The sequence below is a fragment of the Lonchura striata genome, chromosome 14 (genome assembly GCF_046129695.1).
Source record: "Lonchura striata isolate bLonStr1 chromosome 14, bLonStr1.mat, whole genome shotgun sequence".
Classification (NCBI taxonomy): domain Eukaryota; kingdom Metazoa; phylum Chordata; class Aves; order Passeriformes; family Estrildidae; genus Lonchura; species Lonchura striata.
The window spans coordinates 8,956,689-8,978,752 of record NC_134616.1 but is presented as its reverse complement, the minus strand read 5'-3'; the positions used below and the strand labels follow the sequence as shown (position 1 = coordinate 8,978,752).

The following is a 22,064-nucleotide window of genomic DNA, read 5'->3' as shown; positions in this document are numbered from 1 at the left end:
GGGGCTGTCCCGGGTACCGTGGGGCCGTCCGGGGCCGTGCGGGGCAGCCGCCGCCAGGGGGCGCTGGCCCCGCGCGCCGCCCCGCCATGGCGGCTGCTCCTCGCGGCATCTCGCGCGGCCGTGACGCGCGGTCACGTGACGCGGCGCCGGCCGGGCCGCGCCGTTCGGCCCCGCGCGAGTGACGGGAGCGGAACCGGGCGCGGAACCGGGCGCGGAACCGGGAGCGGAACCGGGCCCCGGAGCGCGACGGCGCCTGCGGGGCGGGGCCGCCAGGGAACGGGCCGGGGGCGGGACAGGTGGCGGGGGAGCTGAGGCTGGGCCGGGCCGGCGCTTCCCCGGGGCCCGCAGCGAGCCGCGGCCTGGTCCGCACGTGGGGCCTGGTCCCGCCGTACGCGCCCGGGCCCGGCGGGTCCGCGCCCCCGGCGGGGTTCGGCCCCGCGGCCTTCGCCCAGCATGCCCCCGCCGGCAGAGCCGCCGCCGGCAGAGCCGCAGTCGGAGCCGGCGGCCGAGCCGGCGCTGGAGCAGTGGCGGCAGTACAACGAGACCGACCGGCAATGGGCGCTGCGCCGCCGCTTCATCCTCCGCCACCTCGCCGCCTACCCCGGCGCCGCCATCGAGCGGCTGCTGGCGCTCTCCGTGCTCTGGACCAACCACGTCTTCATGGGCTGCAGGTGAGGCGCGTTGGTCCCGGGGCTCCCGGCGGTCTCTCGGCTCCCGCTGCCAGCGGGGCTGCCCCGCAGGACGGCGGCGGTCCCGGGGCTCCGCAGGACGGAGCTGCGGGCAGCGTTCGGGCTGGAGGTCAGGCGGGAGAAGGGGCGCAGGATCCCGCCGTGGCCAAATCTCGGCCCCAGATGCGGTTTAGAAAGTACCGCAGAAGTGCTGGCATGAAAGGGGCTGAGACAAGAGCGCTTCTGTCCCTGGCCGGTTCTGTTTGCTCGAGTATGTCGGTGTTTGTAGGTGGAGCGGAGCAAGCCACTGGAAAAGTTTATGTGTGTTTTGCAAGGAGTTCTTGATGTCCCGCCCCCAGGACTCGTTTAGCTTTGAGGTGCTGTGTCATTTAAGTGAGGAGAGCGTTTCGCTCTGAGCACAAAGCAGCCTGTACAGTCCCCTGAAGGTTCAGCTTTTCTGGGGGAAATCAGCGTGGAGAAGGGAAGGGGCAGCCTTTCATCCAGCCGTACTGACCATAGCCAGGTTGTGCGGATCTGCAGAAACGTCACCCACATTCACAGACGCCTGCAATGATATGATTGTTTATAACTGGACGGAAGCAGTTGCTTAACGACACCAACTTCTGCAAACTGCAGTGACAGAGGAGCTTGTGAGCTTTGAGAGCACATAGATGGACTTTGAATAATGTTCCATCCCGCAGCCTTGTGGGAGAATGGGAGAATACTTTGTGTCATCTCTACAGAGCAAAACCAATATCTTTAAATACAGACCTGCCTGTTTCTTTTTTTTTTTTTTTTTTTTTAGCCCTGGGTCAAGTACTACACTCTTCTGCCCTGCAACCACCAAAATTTAACATAGATTTTAAACAGTTTCAAATTCCAAACCTTGAGCAGTATGTTAAAATTGAGAATATACATATATTCTTCATACACAGTCTGTGTGCTCCATTTTAATGTGTTTGTGTGCTGTCTTAATGGGGACCTTCTCTGTGCCAGGGCTTTTGGGAATGGTGCAATAAGCAGTTACAGGGTGCTGCTAATAGACGTGAACAACTCTGTGGGAAGGTTTCAAGTCCCCAAAACTGATGCAGTTTAAGCCTGTCAGTGCACATACTTTCTGTGATGGACCCCTTCACCTGCAGCTCTCAGGGGAGATGAGATTGGGGCAAGGTGCAGTCTGGAGCCATTATCTGAAGATGTTTTCCCAGAGCTGGTGTGCCTGGCTGGGAGCACTGCACAGGAACATCCTGTACTGTTAAAACAATTCTAGCTTTACTTACAGTTGCTGGGGAAAGAAGGGACCTGCAGCATTCCCTGGAACTGCCTTTGGTGTTTGGGAAGAGCTGTTGTTGATTTATCAAGTAAATAGCTTCAGAGTTTGAGGGATTTTTGTTTTCTCTTAAGTCTGTTGGCTGGTGTTTGGTTTGGGGTTTTGTTTTGCTTTGTTTTCCTAATGTTGATTTCTTGCCAGCTGTTTGTCAGAGCAGCTCAGCTGGTTAGAGCAGGGTGCTGATAGTGACAGTGATGTGGGTTCAGTCCCCATATGGGTCATTCACCCAACACTTGGGCTTGATAATCCTTGTTGGGTCCCTTCCAACTCAGACTGTTTTGTGAAGAACTGATCAGAGGCTTTGCAATGAAATCTGAGTGAGTGTTCTGCTGAGAGATGATGTGGAGAGCATCCAGAAGGCTCAGAAAACGTGGTCTGTGAGGAAGGGGTTAAGGAAAAGGCTTAATTTAGTTTAGGTGTGAATGAGAGAAGGTGCTCCTGTTCCCAGGTATGTTAAAGGTGGCTGAGAACAGAGCAGTGGTGCAGGAAAGCATTGTGCTCCAAAGTTACAGGTATCGGGATAAGGGATAACCTATTAAAGTCACAGCGGGGAGACTTCAGTTAGGTACTGGAGGCACTGGGTTCCTCTGGCCAGATTAGACAAACACATGCTGAGACTGGTCAATCTCCCCACCCCCAGCAGAAATATGAGCCCCAAAGGTCTCCATCCTTTGTGAAGAATAAACAAGTGTCAAATCTGACACTGTTTTTGCACCCTGCTGGAAAGGGACATTGTCCACCACAGGTAATGTAGTCTTGTCCCTGTAAGTCAGGGAGAGAAACAGATTCCCACTCCTCTCCCCTTTGGATGCCAGAGGACGGGGGCATTTCCTGTTGTGAAGGACAGGTGTCTGCCAAGGAAGATGGGAACCTCCCTTGGAATGGAAAATATGACCCCCTTCCCTCCGAATTATTACAGCTTTGAAATTACGGGACTTTTAGGCAAAGGTATAGTGAAAGAAACAACAGTTCTTTACTAGAATGTATATATACATTCTATACTCTATGTGTGTATACTCTAGGATGTATCTGTACGTTCTGTGCACACTCTAGGATGTGTCTGTACATTATATGTACATCCTAGGATGTGTCTGTCCATCCCTGCACACCCAGCTCTGTCTGTCTGTCCCTGCACACCCAGATGTGTGTCTGTCCATCCCTGCACACCCAGCTGTGTGTCTGTCCATCCCTGCACACCCAGCTGTGTCTGTCTGTCCCTGCTCACCCCAGCTGTGTCTGTCCATCCCTGCACACCCAGATGTGTGTCTGTCTGTCCCTGCACACCCAGCTGTGTCTGTCCATCCCTGCACACCCAGCTCTGTCTGTCCCTGCACACCCAGCTGTGTCTGTCTGTCCCTGCACACCCAGCTGTGTCTGTCCGTCCCTGCACACCCAGCTGTATCTGTCCATCCCTGCACACCCAGCTCTGTCTGTCCATCCCTGCACACCCAGCTGTGTGTCTGTCCCTGCACACCCAGCTCTGTCTGTCCCTGCACACCCAGCTGTGTCTGTCCGTCCCTGTCCGTGTGTCTCAGTGCCGCCGCAGCCGCAGCGAGCAGAGCCCAAACCCAGCCCGGCTCCCTGCGCTGCAGTTCCGGGCACGGCCAGCAGGGGCGCTGCTGGCTCCCGGCCGGCCGGGGGGTGGGGGTGATTCTCCCAGGGTGGCAAAAAAAACCCAAAACAAAACAAACCAACAAAATGTAACAGAAACTGCACAGCCTAGCAGGAGCTTCAGGGTCGGGTGGACACAGAGTGCAGGGTTAATGTGTCACAAAAAAGCCGGAGGCAGCAGGAAACACCAGGGCTGGGCAGCGGCAGCTGGGCTTCTGCAAGCAGCCGGGAAGTGCCCTCCGGGAAGGGGGAGGCATTCGGGTCCCTGGATTTTTCCCCTGAGACACCCAAATAGATGGTGGGGGTCCTTTCCAGTGATGTAGGGTGTTAACAAGGTCCCACTTCAGTGGCTGGTCTCACGAGCAAAGGCTCACCCATGGTGGAAGGAGCAGAGGGCTGGCCTCTGGCGGTGCCAGCGAATTCTCCTCACAGCTGTCCTCCTCTCCTGCCAGCAGGAGAGAGGGAGAGGAGCTGAGCCCAGCCCCTCATCCCCTGGCCAGAATCTCACAGTATCTTTGCCCTTCCAAAGAGAAAACTTCCCAGGTAAGAGTAGCAAGCTGCACACTTCCCCCACCATAGCCATTTCTTTAGTCTCTCTTAAGTATGGGTCATTATTTTCTCTTAGTAACAGATGGGATAAAATTCCATGAGAGTAAGGAAAAATCCTAACTCCCAACAGGGTATCACCACTATCTCATCTCCCTTTGATCCCACCTGGAATTTTCTTCCCATTCCCAGTTCCATTGTCTCCACTGAGGGCTAAGCTGTGCTGGTGAAGCAGGGACTGCAGTAGTCTGTGCTCAGAGTTCTCCCAGAAGTTTATATGGATCTAATTTCTGCCCGGTCCTCTAAATCAGGAGCAGAAAAAGCCTTTCTTGAGTGGAGCTTGAGTAGATTTCCAGAGTCCTTGGAACAGCGGCATTTAGAAGCTGGTGCAAATCACTGCAGCCCTGGCTGTTGGGACAGCTGTGGGCTCCTGTCTGTGGGCAGTGCCCTGATGCTTTCTGACTTTGGGAGGTGACCATACCATGGAACAGGTGCAGCATTGCTCTTTCCTCCTCTCTTGACAGTGTGAAGCTGTCAGGGGCTGGTGTCAGGCCGTGTTTGTAGGCTCTCCTTGGATAGAATGGTTTGGATTTCTTTCCTATTCAGCCTCAGCATGGAAATGGCTCGAAATCATGTGACAGATCCCCAGAGCAATGGAAAACTGAGCTGGTAGTGGATGTAAGGCCTAGAGGGATGGGACATGTGCCATGCACGTCCTGCTTGTGTGAAACTGTGGGTGCTGCAGCAGGGTCAGGGTTTGCTCAGAGCTTGTCACAGCCACCTCACCTCAGGAACCTAAAACATTTTGGTTACAGCACCCAGCTAGAATTTAGTTTGGCTTTTTAAAGAGTGGTCGATGAGGGCTGAGTAGTGCCTTTGTCACCTGACGTGGCAGTTGTGGTGTTGGTGATGTGCAGGCTCTGGCTGCTGCCCCACACAGGACTCCAGTGCCAGTCTGAGCTCCTGTGTTTGATTCACTGAAGCTGCTGCTCCTCCTTCACATCCCAGTGTTCATTAGTGCTCCTGGCAGCACTGCCCAATACTGTATTTTGTCTGATAATGTATTTAAATTTCAGTTTAGAACACTGTCAGTGTGGTGGCTGCATGGTTTAATCAGAAGTGGGTTCATGCAGAGCCAGGTCAGCTGGTGTGCGGCTGTGTGCCCGTGCCAGAGCAGCTGTGGCAGGGGGCCAGTGCTCAGTGCTGTGCTCTGCTCCAGCAGGATCAGAGGAGCATCTCCAAGCTGCTGTGTCTCAGGCAGCTTGAGTTGTTATTTTACACAAAGAAGCTCGTGTGTGCATCCCTGGGGCTGGCTCTGAGGTGTTCTGCTGCTGACCCCACAGGTACGGCGTGCAGGTCATGGAGAAGGTTCTCAAGATGGCTGAAGGCATCGACATCGGAGAAACGAGGTCGTACGAGCTGGTGCCCGGCAGGAAGCTGAAGAGATACCGCTCTCCATCAGACAGTGAGTACATCTGCTGTGTTAGTGACCCTTCCCTGTCCCTGTTTGGGGACAGCCCTGGGAGCATGGCATCAGTGTGCCACGGGGCCATCTCTGGCACAGCCAGCGCAGCAAACTGGGGGGAAGTGCCCGTGGTGTGCCCTGCTGGACTGCAGAGCAGCTCCCCCTCCTCTGCCATGTGCATGATTCACACACAGTTCTGTCTTTGCTTAAGAAAATACCATTTTTCATTTCAGTTTTCAGGTAATTGGTTTCCCCTAGGGATGTTGTCTGGAATTAAATACCTGTCTGGCTTTGTCTGCCGTGGTGAGATGTGATGTTCTGACCCAAGGAAGGATTGTGTATGTACATAGGGATGTTCAGCTCATTGATTTTGAGTTACAACCTCCTTTTGAGGGCATGGGGAGTAGACATGATGTGTAGTTTTGGAGTTTTTTTTCCCCCCTGCTGCACCTGGAAGAGTGCTGTATATGTTAGCTCAGTCCCATGGTCTCAGGGACCAGTGTTTCAGCTGTAGCTTTTCCAGTGGAGGAGATGCAGCAGGCAGAGAGGGCTGGCAGTTCGATGGCTCTGTCTGCTGGCTGCTCCATGGCACCTTCAGAGCTGCCTGCCCTCCCTCTGGAGAGGGGCAGGAATTGTGCCTGGCTGCAGGCAGGCCCCTGTGGGAGGCACAAATGGCCAGGCAGCACAGGACTCCTCTGGGCGTGGGTATCATTTCTAGCTCTGCCAAAGTTGCTTCCCTTACTTTGACAGCCAACAGTCTTTCTGTGCTTCCATGGGCCAGCTGCAAAACTGAGGAGATGCTGTTCTTCTCCCAAGTTTTGTCTGTCACAGCAGCCCTGAGGGTTCTCCAGGGCTTGTTGCACAGACGGATAACGAGCTGTTCTGCTGGCAAGAGCCTTTAGGTGCTGCTGCAGCGCAGCCATCAAAAACAGACGGAGGAAGAAATGCAAACCTTGCCATAATTCATCAAAGCTGATGGGCAAAGGATCTAATGCGTAAGAGCTTTGTCACCTGATTTCACTAGGAAGGGAGGGCTGTTTGTGCTGCATGCAGCTGTTGTTTGCACCTGCAGCGAGCTGGTGGTGATACCTGTGCTGTGGTGGTTGATGTCTAGACAGTCTGACCTACAACAAGGCCACACACATTGGCACTGGATTAGGCAGCATTTCCCAGCGCTGAGCTGGCCTTTTGCTCCTCCGATGAAATTACACACATGTACCACGTCAGCATGTGGGTGCTGAATCTTCCACAGGAGAAGTCTTGTGTAACCATCTCTTGGATGTAACATATTTGCTTGTCAGCTATTTGATTCTCCCCTTCTGCAGTGGCTGTGAAGCCAGGATAGTCTGTCTAATTTGCATTTTTTCTGGTGAAGAAACAAGAGGTCTGTCAGTAATGGGGCCCTCAGTCACTGCAGCTGTCCCTTGAGGCTCAGGCCTCAAACATTTCTTCATGTTTGCTGCCCTTTAGCCCAAAACAATTACACTGAGAGAAAATGTGCTTCTGTTAAGTCAGTAACAGCCCTGTGTGTTTGGAAAGGAGGGTTTGGTACTGCTGTGTTCCACTTCAGGTGAGGAGACCTGATGGTAGAGTAGTTTATCTGACATCATCCTGCAACTCTGCAGCAGAGGCAGAGCTGAGGTTCTAGTCCTGCTCTGGTGTTCTGTTTTGTTGACCATAGTTTTACTTATTACTTATTTTAGTAGATTTGAAGAGATTAACTTCAAAAATGACCAGATGGGTCAGGGGGCAATGCTGGAAGGCAGCGTCACGTGACTAAGTATGTAGAGATTTTTGTGTGGTAGCTGTGAAAGTGGAAATACCACTGTAGTGACCTGCACAAGAATGAATGGTTGTCTTTGATGAATTGTGAATGTCTTGTGGAAGGAAGCCTTTTGTGTTTTGGCTAAGGAATGCAAATCCTGTGTTCAGAGCCTGCAGGCTCCTCTTGAAGATCACTTTCTGAAAACAGTCTCCCTGTCATAGCACATATTGGTAATTGTGTAATATTCTTCCATCTCATAGGTCCAGAGCCAGAAGAGGTTCCTGAGCCACCCAAAAAGGTGGTTCCCAAGTTCCTCCCAAGAGTGCGACCACGCTTTGAGCCCATACATTTTGTCACCAGTGCTGAGAAGGATGACAAGAAGGACAATTCTCTGGATAACCAAAGGCAGGAGGTGAACCAGGAGGCAAATACAAACAGCATGGCACAGCCAGCTGAAAACTGTACAAATTCTTTTGTGAATGCACGAGAGGTGAATCCCCAGCTCTCCAGCTCACCTGGGCTTGGCTTTGCAGGCCCAGCAGCAGCAGCCAAGAAGGCTGTGAATAGTGTGGACTCTACCACAAGCAATGCTGTGCAGGTTTCTGTTTCCCCTTCAACTGCCCCGTCTGCATCAGAGACTTTCCCTCCATCAGCAATAATGCTGAAGCAGAGCTTTATGGAGAAACTGTCAGCAGCTGTCTGGAAAAATCTTACTAATCCAGATGCAAACACTGGGACGGATAAAATTAACTTCACGTATCTTTTGACACGTTCAATTCAGGCATGCAAGACAAACCCGGAATATATTTATGTTCCTCTGAAAGAGATCGCCCCTGCTGACCTGCCCAAGAGCAAGAAGCTCCTGACAGATGGCTTCGCTTGCGAGGTGCGATGTCAGAACGTCTACCTGGCCACCGGCTATGCTGGCAGCAAGAACGGATCCCGGGACCGAGCCGCGGAGCAGGCAGTGAAGCTGCTGAAGAAATCCGTGGAAGTTCGAGTTGTTCAGCGGAAGTTCAAGCACACCTACCACGAGGACCTGGTGGTGTGTGAGGCAGGTGTGTGTCGCCCAGATTTCCCTCCCGCTCTCAAACCTCATGAGGAGTTCGTAGTTGCCAACAGGGACTGTGTCCCAATGCAGCCCGGGACTGAATCCATGAAGGGTTCTGCGAACGCCAACAAAGACTGGACTAGTTTTGTCCTCACAGAGAATGCCAGCGATGCAATAGGAATACTTAACAATTCTGCCTCATATAACAAAATGTCTGTTGAATACAAGTATGAATTAATGCCCAACCGCTCGTGGCGTTGTCAGGTGTATCTCCAAGATCACTGCCTGGCCGAGGGATTTGGCACAAAAAAGACCAGCAAGCATGCAGCAGCTGAGGAGGCGCTGAAAATCCTGCAGAAGATGCAGTCAAATATAGCATCCATCAAAGTGACCCAGGTGCAGAAAGTGGGCTGCTCATCACGGGGCTCCGGAAGGAAGAAGGACCTGAAGGACTTGGTGATCTACGAGAACTCCAGTAACCCGGTGTGTACCCTGAACGACACCGCCCAGTTCAACAAGATGACGGTGGAGTACGTCTTTGAGAGGATGACAGGCATGCGATGGAAATGCAAGGTGATGCTTGAAGATGAATTCATTGCAGAAGCAGTTGGAGTGAAGAAATCTGTCAAGCATGAGGCAGCAGAGGAAGCCGTGAAAATCCTCAAAAAGACTCAGCCAACTGTTGTTAATAACCTGAAGAAAGGCACTGTTGAAGACGTCATCTCCAGAAATGAGATTCGAGGTCGATCAGCAGAAGAGGCTTTTAAACAGAAGATCAAAGAAGACAACATTGGGAACCAAATTTTAAGAAAGATGGGCTGGACAGGTGGTGGCCTAGGGAAAGATGGTGAAGGAATTAGGGAGCCTATTTCAGTAAAGGAGCAGTTCAAAAGGGAAGGACTTGGGCTTGATGTGGAAAGGGTGAACAGAATCGCTAAGAGAGATATTGAAGAGATCATTCGGAACTATGCACGTTCAGACAGTCACATTGACTTGACTTTCTCTAGAGAACTGACCATGGATGAGCGGAAGCAGATACATCAAATTGCCCAAAAATATGGTCTTAAGAGTAAATCCCATGGGCAGGGACACAACAGATACTTGGTGGTGAGCAGGAAGCGGCGCAAGGAAGATCTGTTAGACCAGCTGAAGCAGGAAGGCCAGGTTGGGCATTATGAGCTTATCATGCCCCAGGCAAACTGAGGTGAACCAGGGACTGAGTTTGACCAGAGACTGAGTTTCCTGGACACTCAACTAAAGAAAGAGATGCTGCATTTTTCTCGTGGGTAATAACGACATTAAAGTCTTTTACTTTGGCAATATAATTTCTAAAACGTTGTTAGGTGTTTAGAACGACCGAATTATGTTCAAGCGCATTAGCACAACCCAAAAGCAGTAGTGCTGTTAACTGTATGTGTCTTTGATATTACTTGTTCCTTCACATTTTAATAGTTTTGTAATAGCAAACACACATGTCCAATAAGAAGGAATTTGACATCATTTAAAATTATAGGTCCCTTACTCTTCTTGAGCAAGGAAGGAAAAAAAATACTTAAAAAAAAAAATTAAAAAGCAAAGGAAATGCAGTTTGGGGGCATAAACTTGTATGTAAAATTGGTATTAATGACAACAAAAATAAAGTTTTATTTCTGGAAAAAAAAGGTTTTGTCACACTTTGTATTAAAAAAAGTGTGAAAACTTCATTATTCTTGAGAAATACATATATTGAAGTCTTGTCCCTGCTGTGTGTGTATGTACAGTATGTAAACCTTAACCAGTTTAGTGGTAGTTTTATTCATAGATTTCTACCTTGAGTCTCCCATTCTGAGAATCACTGAAGGCGCCTTCATTGCCAGCGAATGGGACTGAGAGAATTCCAGCCTTTCTACCTTGGAGAACGGTTGACATGTGCAGATACCATGGTGAAGTGTGAAATGTAAAAACTGGAGGTAAATGCAGAGCCCACGCTCAAAGATGCTCATGTAGCTTGTGGGGATTGTTATATAACTTATTTTTTTACTTGGAATATCAGCTCTTTAATCCTGAACAAAACTGAATCTGTGCCTGGTTATTTCTCTGCTCCATCCCTGTACCGTGCTTGTATCTGGTGAGGACGATTCCCCAGGAGATTTCTGGCCTTGCTCTGCCCGTGTGCGAGTGTGGAAGCTCTCCAGGGCTGGCTTATGCCACTGGGAGGCCGGAGTGCTCCCCTCCTTTACAGGGAAGCAGCCTCTGACCTGCCCCTGTGCTGCTGTGCCAGCAGGGTTACAGGACACAGTGCTCTGTGAGACTGGGAGAACACTCACTTCATGCTTAGGAAGCTTAAGGGATAGAACTGACCTTGGAAGAGCCAGGAGTGAGGCGTGCCTGGAGATGCTGGTTATCCTGTCAGCAGTGGGGTCTGCAGATGCTTCTGTACCACTCAATTCAGTCCCAATGCAGTGTTTTTGGCAGGTCTCCTGTTGCCACATCTCAGCCATCACCTTCAGTTTCTGCTACTTACATTTGCCTCTCCAAATCATGACACTCTCCTCTACCTTTTTTCCCACCTCTTGTTCTGTTCTTTTTTTAAATGCTCTGAGGGCTGAGGTGAGGATGCCTAACCTCAGAATGTGTGGTGGTGAGCAGTTAAGAGGGATTTTCATCCCCGCAGGGTGATGAGGAAGAGGAGAGACTGCCTTGGCAGGTGAGACTCGGGAGCAAGAGTCTTCACCCCTCTGCCTGTCTGCAGCACAGCTTCTGCCTGCTTGGTCTGCTGAGTAACAACTTGCTGTTGTGAAAAATAATATGACAGTAATTCTGAAAGTACAGGGTTTTTTTCCATTTTGTTTGGGGTTGGTTTTTGTGCATTTCTTCTCCATATGTCTGAATTCTGCTCTCAAGAATACTGGACTGTAGCAGATGGTGCTGTAGGAGTGGAAGAAGCCTGGTACTTTCTAGGGAAAGAAGTGAAGCTCCTCCTCCCTAGCTTGGGTATGCAGCAGGTTGTTAGAGCCTGGTGATGCCAAGGAAGGCAGTAAGAATTCCACTGGTATTCCAGATGAAAAATGCCTCTCTTGGGAGAGGTGGGGCCTAGCTGTAGTCCTTGTAGCGCAGCAGGGGCAGCTGGCCAGCCAGCCTGTGCAGGCTGTTGCCTTTCCTCTCCCGGGTGGTGGCTGTGACCCCCCTGCCCTGGTGGGCAGAGCGGCAGCGTCGCTGTGCCCAGGGGGCTGCGGGGCCTCAGCCTTCGGGAGAGGCACCACAGGGAATGGTGCAGTCAGTGGATAAAGGCCCTGCCTGAGCAGGGTGGGATCGATTCTCTTTGGCAGTTCTGTGCTGCTCATTTCTGGCTGCCTAAGAGTCCACTCTGTTGTTTTGGTTTTTTTTAACTAGTGAAGCAAACACAAGAATGTTGGGATGCTGCGAGGGCCTCTGTGGCCTTAGAGGGATTTGGCTCCCTCAGAAAAGGTTGTGGCATTACAGCTGCTCCATGTAGGGCACAAGGCTGTTCCAGGGTACAAGCTGTCACTGCAGGTACAAATCTGCATTAAATTTTTTGAAAGAGCCCAGCTATTTGTAGAGAAAGCAGCTTCTGTTATCTGCCAGTCATCATCAATCGTGTTCTCCACCTGCTGAGACAGGAGGAAGCAAATGCAATTCCTGTATCAACTGAGCTCATGAAGGTGCTGTAGCTAACTCGGGTGCCTTTCTGTCCACAGCCCAATGCCAGCCCTGCTGTCCCTGCAGGTGCAGCCAGCCCTGGCTCTGTCTCTCCCTCACTGCTGCTCCCCTGCACTACCCCAGGCACATCTCTCCCCACTGATACCCACAGGATGAAGTATCACAGTACCCCACACCCAACTGCTGGCAGCCCAGTTAAATAAGCAGAGTTATACACTTCTTGCCTATTTATACAATAAGCACTAAGGTTACACTTTATTTACAACTTTTGAAAAATGTACAGTTTCTTACATGGGTTACTTGTGCAAAGTTATACTTTTCAACTAACAGACCAATGTGCACACAAAAGACACTGGAACAGTGGACAACACAATTGCAGGTTCCATCCCACACTGCTGCTTAAGGTTCTGTATCCAAAGGTACAAACTTGCCTTACAAAAAAAGTGACTGGACTTACAAATGTTTTTTTTTTTTCAGAATTGAAAAAATACTTCCATAAAACTGAAGGGAATGAACTCAAGCATGCAGCAGTAGCTCACACAAACCACGCCGTCATCTACAAAGAGCAGAAACTGCAGAGACTCGAGTGCCTACCCTGGACTTAATTCAAACTTTCCACAAGACAAAGTTAGATCCCAAACAATTTATCTTTCTCAGCTAAAGATAAGGGGCAGGAAAAAGACACCCAAGGAGAGTAATTCCATCACTGGAACAGGTCAGGTTTTACCTCTTCCTTAATGTGGAAGGCCTTTTGCTGAGTACCACAGCTCTGCCTGGTTTTTTCCAATAATGCCTCAGTGACAGGACTATAGAAACCTACTGACAGTTTCTATAGCCATGTCCTTTAGAACAGTAATAAAAAAAACCAGCTTGTTTCTCACCCTCAGCAAAGATCCAAGTACCACAGCCGTAGTGATTTATGTAGATCTGTACATAAATCTTGCATGTGAAGTGCAGAAATAACAACCATTCCAGGGTCTTACTAAATCTTTGAATTTGAATCAATTGAAGAGTTGATTTTTTTAACATGAGTAAAGGACTGGATAAACCAATACAAAAGGGAAACAAAAGATGATTTCTTCACTCAGTACTTAGAAATGCAGTGGGGTCTAAACCAATAGTAGAGGTAAGTGACCAGCCCGGACACATCAGCACTTTAGTTAATATCAGTTAAAAAATGTGTATGTATATAAACATCCCTTTTATCAAGCTACACATAAGCATCACTGTGTATAACACAATTACAATTAAAAGCTTAGTGTACACTACAGAAATGCACAATACTGCCCTAAGACTGGAGAGGGACCACAGAAAATGAATTCAGCATCAGTAACTCTTTTGCAAGTAACCCAAGTACAGAACGTTTGACTTCAAAGTGGGTGCGTTCTGATGTCCAAGGAGAAGAAGCTTCAGCAAGGGAGGGTGGCAACAGCACAACAGCTATTTTGCTTGCAAAGTAAATGCTAGGAGGAAAAAGATGACTCGGACACTTTGTTTATTTTCCTCATCAACAGAGTGTTCATTTGCATCATCCTGGGTCAACAGTCACGCCAGCTCTGTTCTACTATTGCAGAAACCCGTTTTTCATATTCCCGCTTATTCTCTTGGTATAGCTGAGCTGCCTGGCTGTTTGCTGGACTGTTCGGATTTGGCTCATCCAATAGGGACTGTGCAAAGAGAAAAAGATCCTTAGGCACTGCAAAGTACAGTTTTCCAACACATTCTCTAAGCTACCAACAGTAGTCAGAGCAGAGATGCCAGTCCAGGTGCAGCACGCTGCATCCCTGCTGCTGGAAGGCTTGAGGGGCTTTGGCCACCAGCGTCACCCCTGCACAGCGCAGGGGACTTGCTGTGACAGCCAAGCGTTGCTGCTGCGCCCCTGCAGTGACCACGTGCGTCACAGCCTGGCCATTTACACCTGGGAAGGATTCACACTTTGCCAATATCACAGCTGCTATACTGGCTCTTAGGAGAGGGGACAATACGTTTCCTGAGCTGTTTTTGTCAAAGCATCCCAATATAATTCTGTCTCTTCATGCAGAGTTCTTTTACCTGTATGGATGTTAAGATGGAGGAGACATCGTAAGTGGGGCTCCAGCGATTCTGAAGGATATCCAGACATATACTACCATCTGCATAGACTGGAAAGGGTCAAAAGAACCAGCTTAAAACACACCTTGTACAGCTACTGGCTTTTCTCCCTAGTATTGCCCAGTCCTGAAAACCGACATACAGACACACTGCACAGTCCATAGTGCCTCACAGGCTGAAATCCTGCAAACAGGCCTGTAGGTAGGAAGCAGTGAAGCTCCTCACCATTGAAGCCTGATGCATTTAAACTCAGCCCGCAGTTATTCTCTTACAAACTTCTCTGTGTCTTTGCAACTACCACTGTGGAAAACCATGAACAGATTTTAAAGCAAAAAAATTTTACCTACCCAGAAGTGAACGAAACAAAGAACACCCACAAACAGTTGTTCACACTCAAGGTTTTCCCATGAAGTCTGTACAACAGAGTCCAGTCACCTTACTCACAGCAGCTACAGGAGAACCTTCCCTCCCTGCACTGGACCCACACTTGAAGTTTTCTGGAAGGTTTCTGGTACTTCTGCACAAAGGTAGCATTTGTTTGGAGGCAAGGAATACCTCTCCAGCCCTTAGTTACCAAGGAAGGGGATTAATTAAACAATCTTACTGTCACTGGCTGTGGCTGGACCCTAACACTACATTTTATGGTGTATCATTCTTACAGGCATTTGGGGAAGAAAAGTTGTAGAAGAGAGCTGCATTCACCAGTGTCACTATGCTATGTCTACAATACATACAGACAGAAGTCCAAAGCACTGCTATTTAAGTACAAAACATTCTTCTGTAAGGCTTAACAGGCAGCTGAGTGTCTCATCAGTACTGTGCTGTAACACCTGAAAGGTAAGAGGCTCCTTTTATTGCCCCTTTCTTTTCAAGCCTGAGCACTGCTCACATATCCATCCTTACCAAAACTATACAACCACACTGGAATTTTGCTGCCTTATTGGATAGTGGAAACTTTTATAATAAATTAACCTTTTATACAGAAAGCTATAACCAAAAAAAAAAACCAGCCCTCTCTTCTACCCCACCACACCTCCAACAAAACAGCAGAAGTAAACCCAAGCATTGTGTAAGTACTTACCATTTGGATGAAACATTTTAGAGACGAATCTGACAGTAGGTGGCTTATTTGGGTATTCTTCTGTGAATTCTATTGTAAGTTTGAAAGTTCCTGGAGTTGAAAGAGAGAAAAGCAACCTTTATTCAGCATGAATTTACACAAGGAAGGAGTAAGTAGCATTCCCCTACAATAAACACTGACACTGCTATGCTCACACAGGCATGATGGATATGGAACACACATTGTGCAATCCCACAGCAATTCCTCTACTCTCACGGAGTTAAACATTAACGCTGAAATCCTGGACAGTACCAGTACAAGAGTATTTCCTGTGACTTACTTTTATTAAACCAGTGAAAAGGTTTACGTAGGGAAATAAACCTGCCCTTGGGGTTTTCTTCCAGAGAGCCTAATCCCAGTACACTGTACAAACAACAGCAGTGGGTGTAGAACCATCTGTGTAACATAACGTCATTCGGCGAGTCCTATCTATGGAATATGCTGTCATAGCAAGGACCTTGTCATTTATTTCCTCTAAATTAATTTAAAAAGCGTATTTCTCAACAACTGTAATGTAATCAGGTCTTACAGAAAAGCAGTATTGAATGCAGCATCCAAATCTGACACTTTAAAATATAAACCTGACCATTTACTTCACACCAACTGGTCATCCTTAGAGAAAGACTGAGCAGAAACAGAAAACTGTAGGTGAGGGTGAGTCTCAATCCAACCATTTTAACAGCCTGCAACAACAAAAGTTATTTTAGCCTTTCTCCTCAGGCTATGATAATTTGAGAATAAGAAGTCTGTCAACTAAGCTGCACAAATGGGTTCAGGGGATTAAGAACTACTCCTGATTCAGCTTGGTCACTAAGGAACTCTACCTACTCCACTGCAGACCACACGAGCTCCTCCCAGCCAGAGCAGCCTGGCATGTTCCTGGCTGTGCCCAGAGAGAACATCTGAAGCACCTGCACATAAATATACAGCTCACCTGTGCAAGGACTGCACCTGACACTAACAGCTGGGGCAAGCTGCTGGTGGGGCATATTGCCTTTTTTGAAAGGGCATCCTTATGTATCGGAGATGGAGGAGTCAGGTTCCCTCTGTCCCCCCCATGCTCAGTGTCCTTGCTTCCTATTGTGAGGGAGTTTTGCAGCCCTAATATAATGAAGTTATTCCTCTGTTTGGCTGGCAAACACGTGCCAATAACCAGTAAGCCAGAGAACAGATTTTTTGTTTTCCTTTTTTTTTTTTTCCAGATCATCAAGGACCTACAAGATTTCCCAGGGACTCCTTTCTTTATAAGGAGATGAACTGTAACACTGAGTTGCAAGAAATGAAGGTCATTGCTTTGACGTTCCAGTTAGCATATGAAGACACAGCACAGATGCTTTAGCACTTTCTCTACAGCAGTGGGAAGTCTCAACACCCTAAAAATAAGTTTATGCATGTTTATTTTTTTTTATTAGCAGCCTGACAATGTAACAGCAGAGAGCCAACACTATGCTATCTCACTGTGAAACAAACGAGCCAGAACAGTAGACCTAGGATTGTTCAAATTAGTGGAAGTCTGCAGTGGGGTTTTCAGGTTTACTCCAGTTTAGCCCAGAGGCACAGAGCCAGGTCTGAGATCAGCTTGAAACCCAGGACTGGGAAGTTATGAATAAATTCTACCAGCTGCAAACATCAGCCCCTTAGAACCAAATGCTCAGAGATTTGATTCCAGATATTCTCAGCTCTCCCTGTCCCAGTTCTGGTTTTCAGTAGGCTCCTCTTGAGGAAGGAATGACTAAGCAAGCAGTAGGCTGAAAACCAAGCACAAACCATCACACAGGTTCGACAGTAACAGCAGCAGTTTGGTCTTAGAATTTTTTTAAAACTACTGAAAGAAAGGGAAGCTATTGTCCCACCAGAGACAGGACAGCGCTACTTGAACACAAATCTGAGCACGGGGCTCATGTGGAGCAATATCCAGCTGGAGTGTCTACTCAGATTTCCAAGTCAGGGCCCAGAGTGGCAATGGCTCTTTGGAAATGCTCCACAGTATGCAAACCCTCACTATTGAGCTTTATTAAAGGGCAAATCCAGACATTTGACGCACCAAAGTCCAAGGGTCACTCACACTGAAAGCCCACAACAGGTATCACAACACCCTGCTGGGGATGAGGTCTTTAGGGTCCAGCCCCTTCTGTCACTAATTTTAATGCTTTCAACTGGTATTTCTCACAACTACCCTAGACAGACATTTTAAAACCATGAATTATCATTTTTACTGTCATTAATGATATTGGGATCACCCCTAATCTGAGGCAAACATTCTCTTTTCTGCCCTGTATTTACCTTGTTGATCACCTCTACCTCAGGATCTGAGACCCTGACATAGCCAAGAGAGGCTTCTGCACAGCCTGTGCACCAGCCCCAGCTACTCCAGAGCAGAGCCCGTGTCCCTGCAGGGCCCCCTCACTGCAGCCCCCAAGAGCATCCCCCTCCATTCCACTGCCCAAAAAGCAGGGATGAGCTCTTTCACTCCTCCTCGAGGATACAGGATCCATATTCCATGAGCAAGGCATAAACCACACAGAAGACAAATGCCTCGTGTTCTCTGCTCAAGCCTCCTGCACAATCACAGCGAGGCAGGATACAAGAGCTGAACTACTTGAGTCTCTCTGAGCCAGGAATCCTACACTAACCACACTATCATCTTCCAGCTTCAGAGACACGGGTCTACAGCACTGGGACAGCCTGAAGTTCCATGGCTGTGCCAGCATTACCACTTTAGATGCCACACACATAAAGATTCTTCAAAATATGGTGAAGGGCAGGATAAGTATCCCCAGGGTCCTACTGCAGACATCTGCAATTGAATCCTCTTAAACCAGAAGATGCAAGTTATGCTGCTGATCTAAATTAGTGGTTGCTCCTAAGCTGAGCCAGCCTGCACACTGAATTGTGAAAACACTCTCCAAAGTGTGGGGGAGGAGGAGGAGGGATATCAGCTGCAGAATGCTGCACAGCAAGTAAACAAATGTGTTTCAACTTCAGGTTTGCAGCCCAGACAAACTACGACACTTCAGAAGCTGCAAGCAGAGAAGGGCCTCACCAGAATGAAAATAAAGAACAGTCACTCTCATGATGTTGGCATTATTATACCTCTAGAATAAAAAAAACCCCAAATTTCACAGGCTACTTTTACAAGAACTAAGCTATCCAAAATTTTACAGTATCATCACAGAGTGAAAAAGCTAAAAATGAAAAACAACACTGATCTGCAAAGGCTTCATAAGAAAGATTATAGAATTCCAGCATCTTTGAGTTAAGGACCTGTGCAATTGCAAAGCAAGTCCAAACTAACATGCTGTTACATTAAAATTTCCTTACTCTTACCTACATGAAGCTGAACTGCACTAGCATTATCTGAACTGTGCTGCTCCACTCACTGAACAGGAAAGCACAGCTGAGGCCCCAACAAGCCCTATCTCCAGGCTCCACTTAGTGCTTTATTATCTAGGAAAGTAAGATGCATCCAGAGGGGAGGAGATAAGCAGATATCCTGCAACACAAGACACATCTGTTTTCCTGAGCACGCAGTGTGAAAACACAGACTTTGCTAAGAAAAGAGCAATCCATCACACCTTGAGATTACATTATGACATCAACCAAAGCAGCCTCAGCATCTGTCTGAACCTCAAACTGCTGCGAGTGCAACACTCAGTCCTCAGTATCCAAGATAAAGACACAATGCTGCCTCAGAAAGCACAGAGGAAATCAATACGTCAGGGCTCTCAAAAGCAATCCTCAATCTTCTGCAACTAAATGGAAATATATGGAAAAAAAAACCCTTATAGCATCTGTTAACCACATGCTGAGCTGGAAGAGCCTGAGCATGGTAAGAACCTGCATTTTAGCACACTGCAAGGAGACAGCTTTCTGCTCCAAACAGTGAATCACTCTATTAGCAGCAGTGCTCCAAGAGCCTAAAGCAGCTCTAGAAACCCCCACAGAAGTTTAAGTGAGCCCTTCTTTAAGGGTTACCAGATGAGACAGCAAAATACATTTAGTCTAGTTGTTCTATTATGCAATGTTTTAAGTCCAAGTTCTAAACATCAGACCGCTGACGCAGCTACTCCAGCAAATTTCTTAACTAATGAAATACATTAAAAAGAAGTGAGTCTTCAGAGTTTTCTTAGGCTTGAAATATTTAAAGTCTTCAAAATCTTCACAGAGAAATACAGTCTGCAATTTGGAGGCACATTCACAGGTGCTACCTCCATGGATAAACAAAGTCAAGGGAGTTAGCCAAGAACAACATGAGAGTTAAGGAATTTTTCCTATGCTTTTGTCATGAGTCATGGAGCTCCAAGATTAATTATAGCCCACACTGAAAGTACCTTAAAAAATGCATCACTGATTTCAGTTAGACAGTATTTCATGTCTAACAGGTTTTCACAAGATGCTTAAGTACTCATACAGCATCAGTAACCTATCACAGTCAGGAAGACCAGATGGAAACTATAGGTATGTCACCAGGAACCTATTTAATCAGCTTTTAAATTTAAAAAGTCTTTTCAATCTTAAGCCCTGAATGCTACCAATTGGAGCAGAGCAAAATAAATGACAAGAAAAAGCCACTCTTCTGAACTTCCTCAAACATTCAGCCCATTTCCTACTTCCGCTGACTCGCATTGGAACTTGCTCACAAAACACTTCCAGCATCAGAAAAAAACAGAACTCAAAGAAAAGACAACAGTTCTATAACAAGTTATTGATGGTTACCCAAACATGAATGTTCCCAAAAACATGATCCAGAGTTCAACAGGAAAGTTTGTAGAGACACTTAAAATTATTTATAATAGATGTAGTGACTACATACAAGACTGTACAAGCTAATTTGTATGCTTTTCTAAGTCAACACAGCAATCTAAACCTATAACACTTTCTGAGAATAGGATTGGAAAAATAATATTTACATAAATCAGGCACACATGTGTGTGGTCAGGTGAACATGCACCCACGTCCCCCTGCCACCTCCAGGCCCACACCTGCTGCAGTCTACGGTAGTGACACCGAGGCCGCGTCAAACCGCAGCAGTTTACCCCGAGAAGGCCAAACCCCAGCCCCGCACGCCGCACTTACCGTCCTCGAAAGGCGTCCCCTCGGGCCTGCAGAAGGGAAAGCAAAGCACAGCGTTAGCCGCTGGCAGCCCGGCCCCGCGGCCCGCCGCCCCCTTCCGTGCCGACTCACCCGAAGATGACGGCGTTCCACACCATGATGTTGTTCTCAGAGGGGGCCCCGCTCACCCCGGCCGGGGGATCCTCCTGCAGCCTGCGGGGCACAGCGGCGCTGAGCGCGGCCTGCGCCAACGGCGTAACGCGGCCCGCCGGCCGCCGCCTGCGCCAACGGCGTAACCCGGCCCGGCGGCCCCCGCCTGCGCAAACAGCGTAACCCGGACCGGCGGCGGCCGCCTGCGCCAACGGCGTAACCCGGCCCGCCGGCCGCCTGCGCAAACAGCGTAACCCGGCCCGCCGGCGGCCGCCTGCGCCAACGGCGTAACCCGGCCCGCCGGCCGCCGCCTGCGCCAACGGCGTAACCCGGCCCGGCGGCCGCCGCCTGCGCCAACGGCGTAACCCGGCCCGGCGGCCGCCGCCTGCGCCAACGGCGTAACCCGGCCCGGCGGCCGCCGCCTGCGCAAACGGCGTAACCCGCGGCAGGCAGCGCCGCCCGCGCTACGCTATCAGCGGAGCGCGCCTTGCCCCGCCGCCATGTTGTGCTGCCCCCTCCTCCCCCGGTAGCGCTCGGCCCTTCGTCCTCCTCCCCCCCGCCTGCCCCTTTACCCTCGGCCCGCGGCCTCGGTACCTCTTGAAGTCCCGCATGAGGCGCCTACGGGCCGGAGTGGACATGACGGGCTGAGGGTTATAGCTCAGGCATACACTGCCGGAAGGAGCGCCGGGCGCGGCTGAGGTTCAAGCTCCGACTGAGGCGGCGGCGGCGCTGACGGACAGGAGCGATCGCGGCCTCTACCACTACGGCGGGCGCGGGGGGGGGAGGGGGGGAAGCCTAGGCTGCACCGACTCCTGCGCCGGCAGCCGGACGGTGTCGGGATGTACCAACGGCGCAGGGAGAGCGGGGCGGAGCCGGATGTGGCTGAGCCCCCGGCCCAGCCTCTACCACCGCGGCGGGGGCGGTGCCGGGGGCGGCACCAACGGCGGCGGAGGGCGGGGTGTGACGGACGGTGACGTCACGGCGGGGGCGGCGCGGCGGGGGCGCTGCGGGCGGGATCGGAGCAGTTGGATGGGGAAAGCCAAGGGCGAGCCGAGCCGGGCTGCGCACAGTTCCGCATTCCCCGGGGCAGGCAGGGCTCCGCCACCGTAACGGTGTCTTGGGAAGACAAACACCATCACTCCCTCCTTCTCCCCAGGCTTCTGTGCTGAGGATGAGGCGCTGTGCTCTGGGATATCCCTGGGCTCAGCTGTCCTGGCTGGGTCCCCTCCCAGCTCCTTGTGCACCCCCAGCCTCTCGCTGCTGGGCTGGGCTCAGGAGCAGAGAAGGCCTCGGCTCAGGGTAAACCCTGCTCAGCAGTAACAGAAACATCTCTGAGTTATCAGCACTGCAGCCAGCACAAATCCAAACCTCAGCCCCACACCAGCTACTGTGAAGAAAACTAACTCCATCAAAACCGGCACAACCGGCTACACTGCATTTTCTGTTTTCCCAGAGAGTGCTTTCATGGGAAAAATAAGCTATTTCTACGATTCTTTAACAGCTTTTGGAAATAAAGAATCTCTCAGCTGTCGTGTAAAGCAGGCTGGCTGGGCTC

General features: G+C 49.6%; 2 protein-coding genes across 2 annotated transcripts; one reads left to right on the top strand and one right to left on the bottom strand.

Annotated features, from left to right (window-relative positions):
- Positions 1–424: 424 nt before the first annotated feature.
- NKRF (NFKB repressing factor) lies at positions 425–10,488 on the top strand. The gene is made up of 3 exons (XM_021548487.2): positions 425–671; positions 5,499–5,620; positions 7,646–10,488. The coding sequence occupies exons 1-3, from the start codon at positions 454–456 to the stop codon at positions 9,637–9,639; spliced, it is 2,334 nt and encodes a 777-aa protein (XP_021404162.1). The 5' UTR covers positions 425–453; the 3' UTR covers positions 9,640–10,488.
- Positions 10,489–12,323: 1,835 nt separating this feature from the next.
- Positions 12,324–21,360, bottom strand: UBE2A (ubiquitin conjugating enzyme E2 A). Its single transcript, XM_021548488.3, has 6 exons — positions 21,104–21,360; positions 20,492–20,572; positions 20,384–20,409; positions 15,269–15,358; positions 14,149–14,237; positions 12,324–13,763 (listed from the first exon to the last, which is right to left on the bottom strand). The coding sequence occupies exons 1-6, from the start codon at positions 21,145–21,147 to the stop codon at positions 13,635–13,637; spliced, it is 459 nt and encodes a 152-aa protein (XP_021404163.1). The 5' UTR covers positions 21,148–21,360; the 3' UTR covers positions 12,324–13,634.
- Positions 21,361–22,064: the final 704 nt, after the last annotated feature.

Excerpts from the sequence above, each read along its gene's own strand:
- NKRF (XM_021548487.2), top strand. The coding sequence starts at position 454 with ATGCCCCCGCCGGCAGAGCCGCCGCCGGCAGAGCCGCAGTCGGAGCCG. Across the intron at positions 672-5,498 it reads CACGTCTTCATGGGCTGCAG|GTACGGCGTGCAGGTCATGG; the intron begins GTGAGGCGCGTT and ends CTGACCCCACAG. Across the intron at positions 5,621-7,645 it reads ATACCGCTCTCCATCAGACA|GTCCAGAGCCAGAAGAGGTT; the intron begins GTGAGTACATCT and ends TCCATCTCATAG.
- UBE2A (XM_021548488.3), bottom strand. The coding sequence starts at position 21,147 with ATGTCCACTCCGGCCCGTAGGCGCCTCATGCGGGACTTCAAGAG. Across the intron at positions 20,573-21,103 it reads CTCATGCGGGACTTCAAGAG|GCTGCAGGAGGATCCCCCGG; the intron begins GTACCGAGGCCG and ends TGTGCCCCGCAG. Across the intron at positions 13,764-14,148 it reads CCATCTTAACATCCATACAG|TCCCTATTGGATGAGCCAAA; the intron begins GTAAAAGAACTC and ends CTCTTTGCACAG.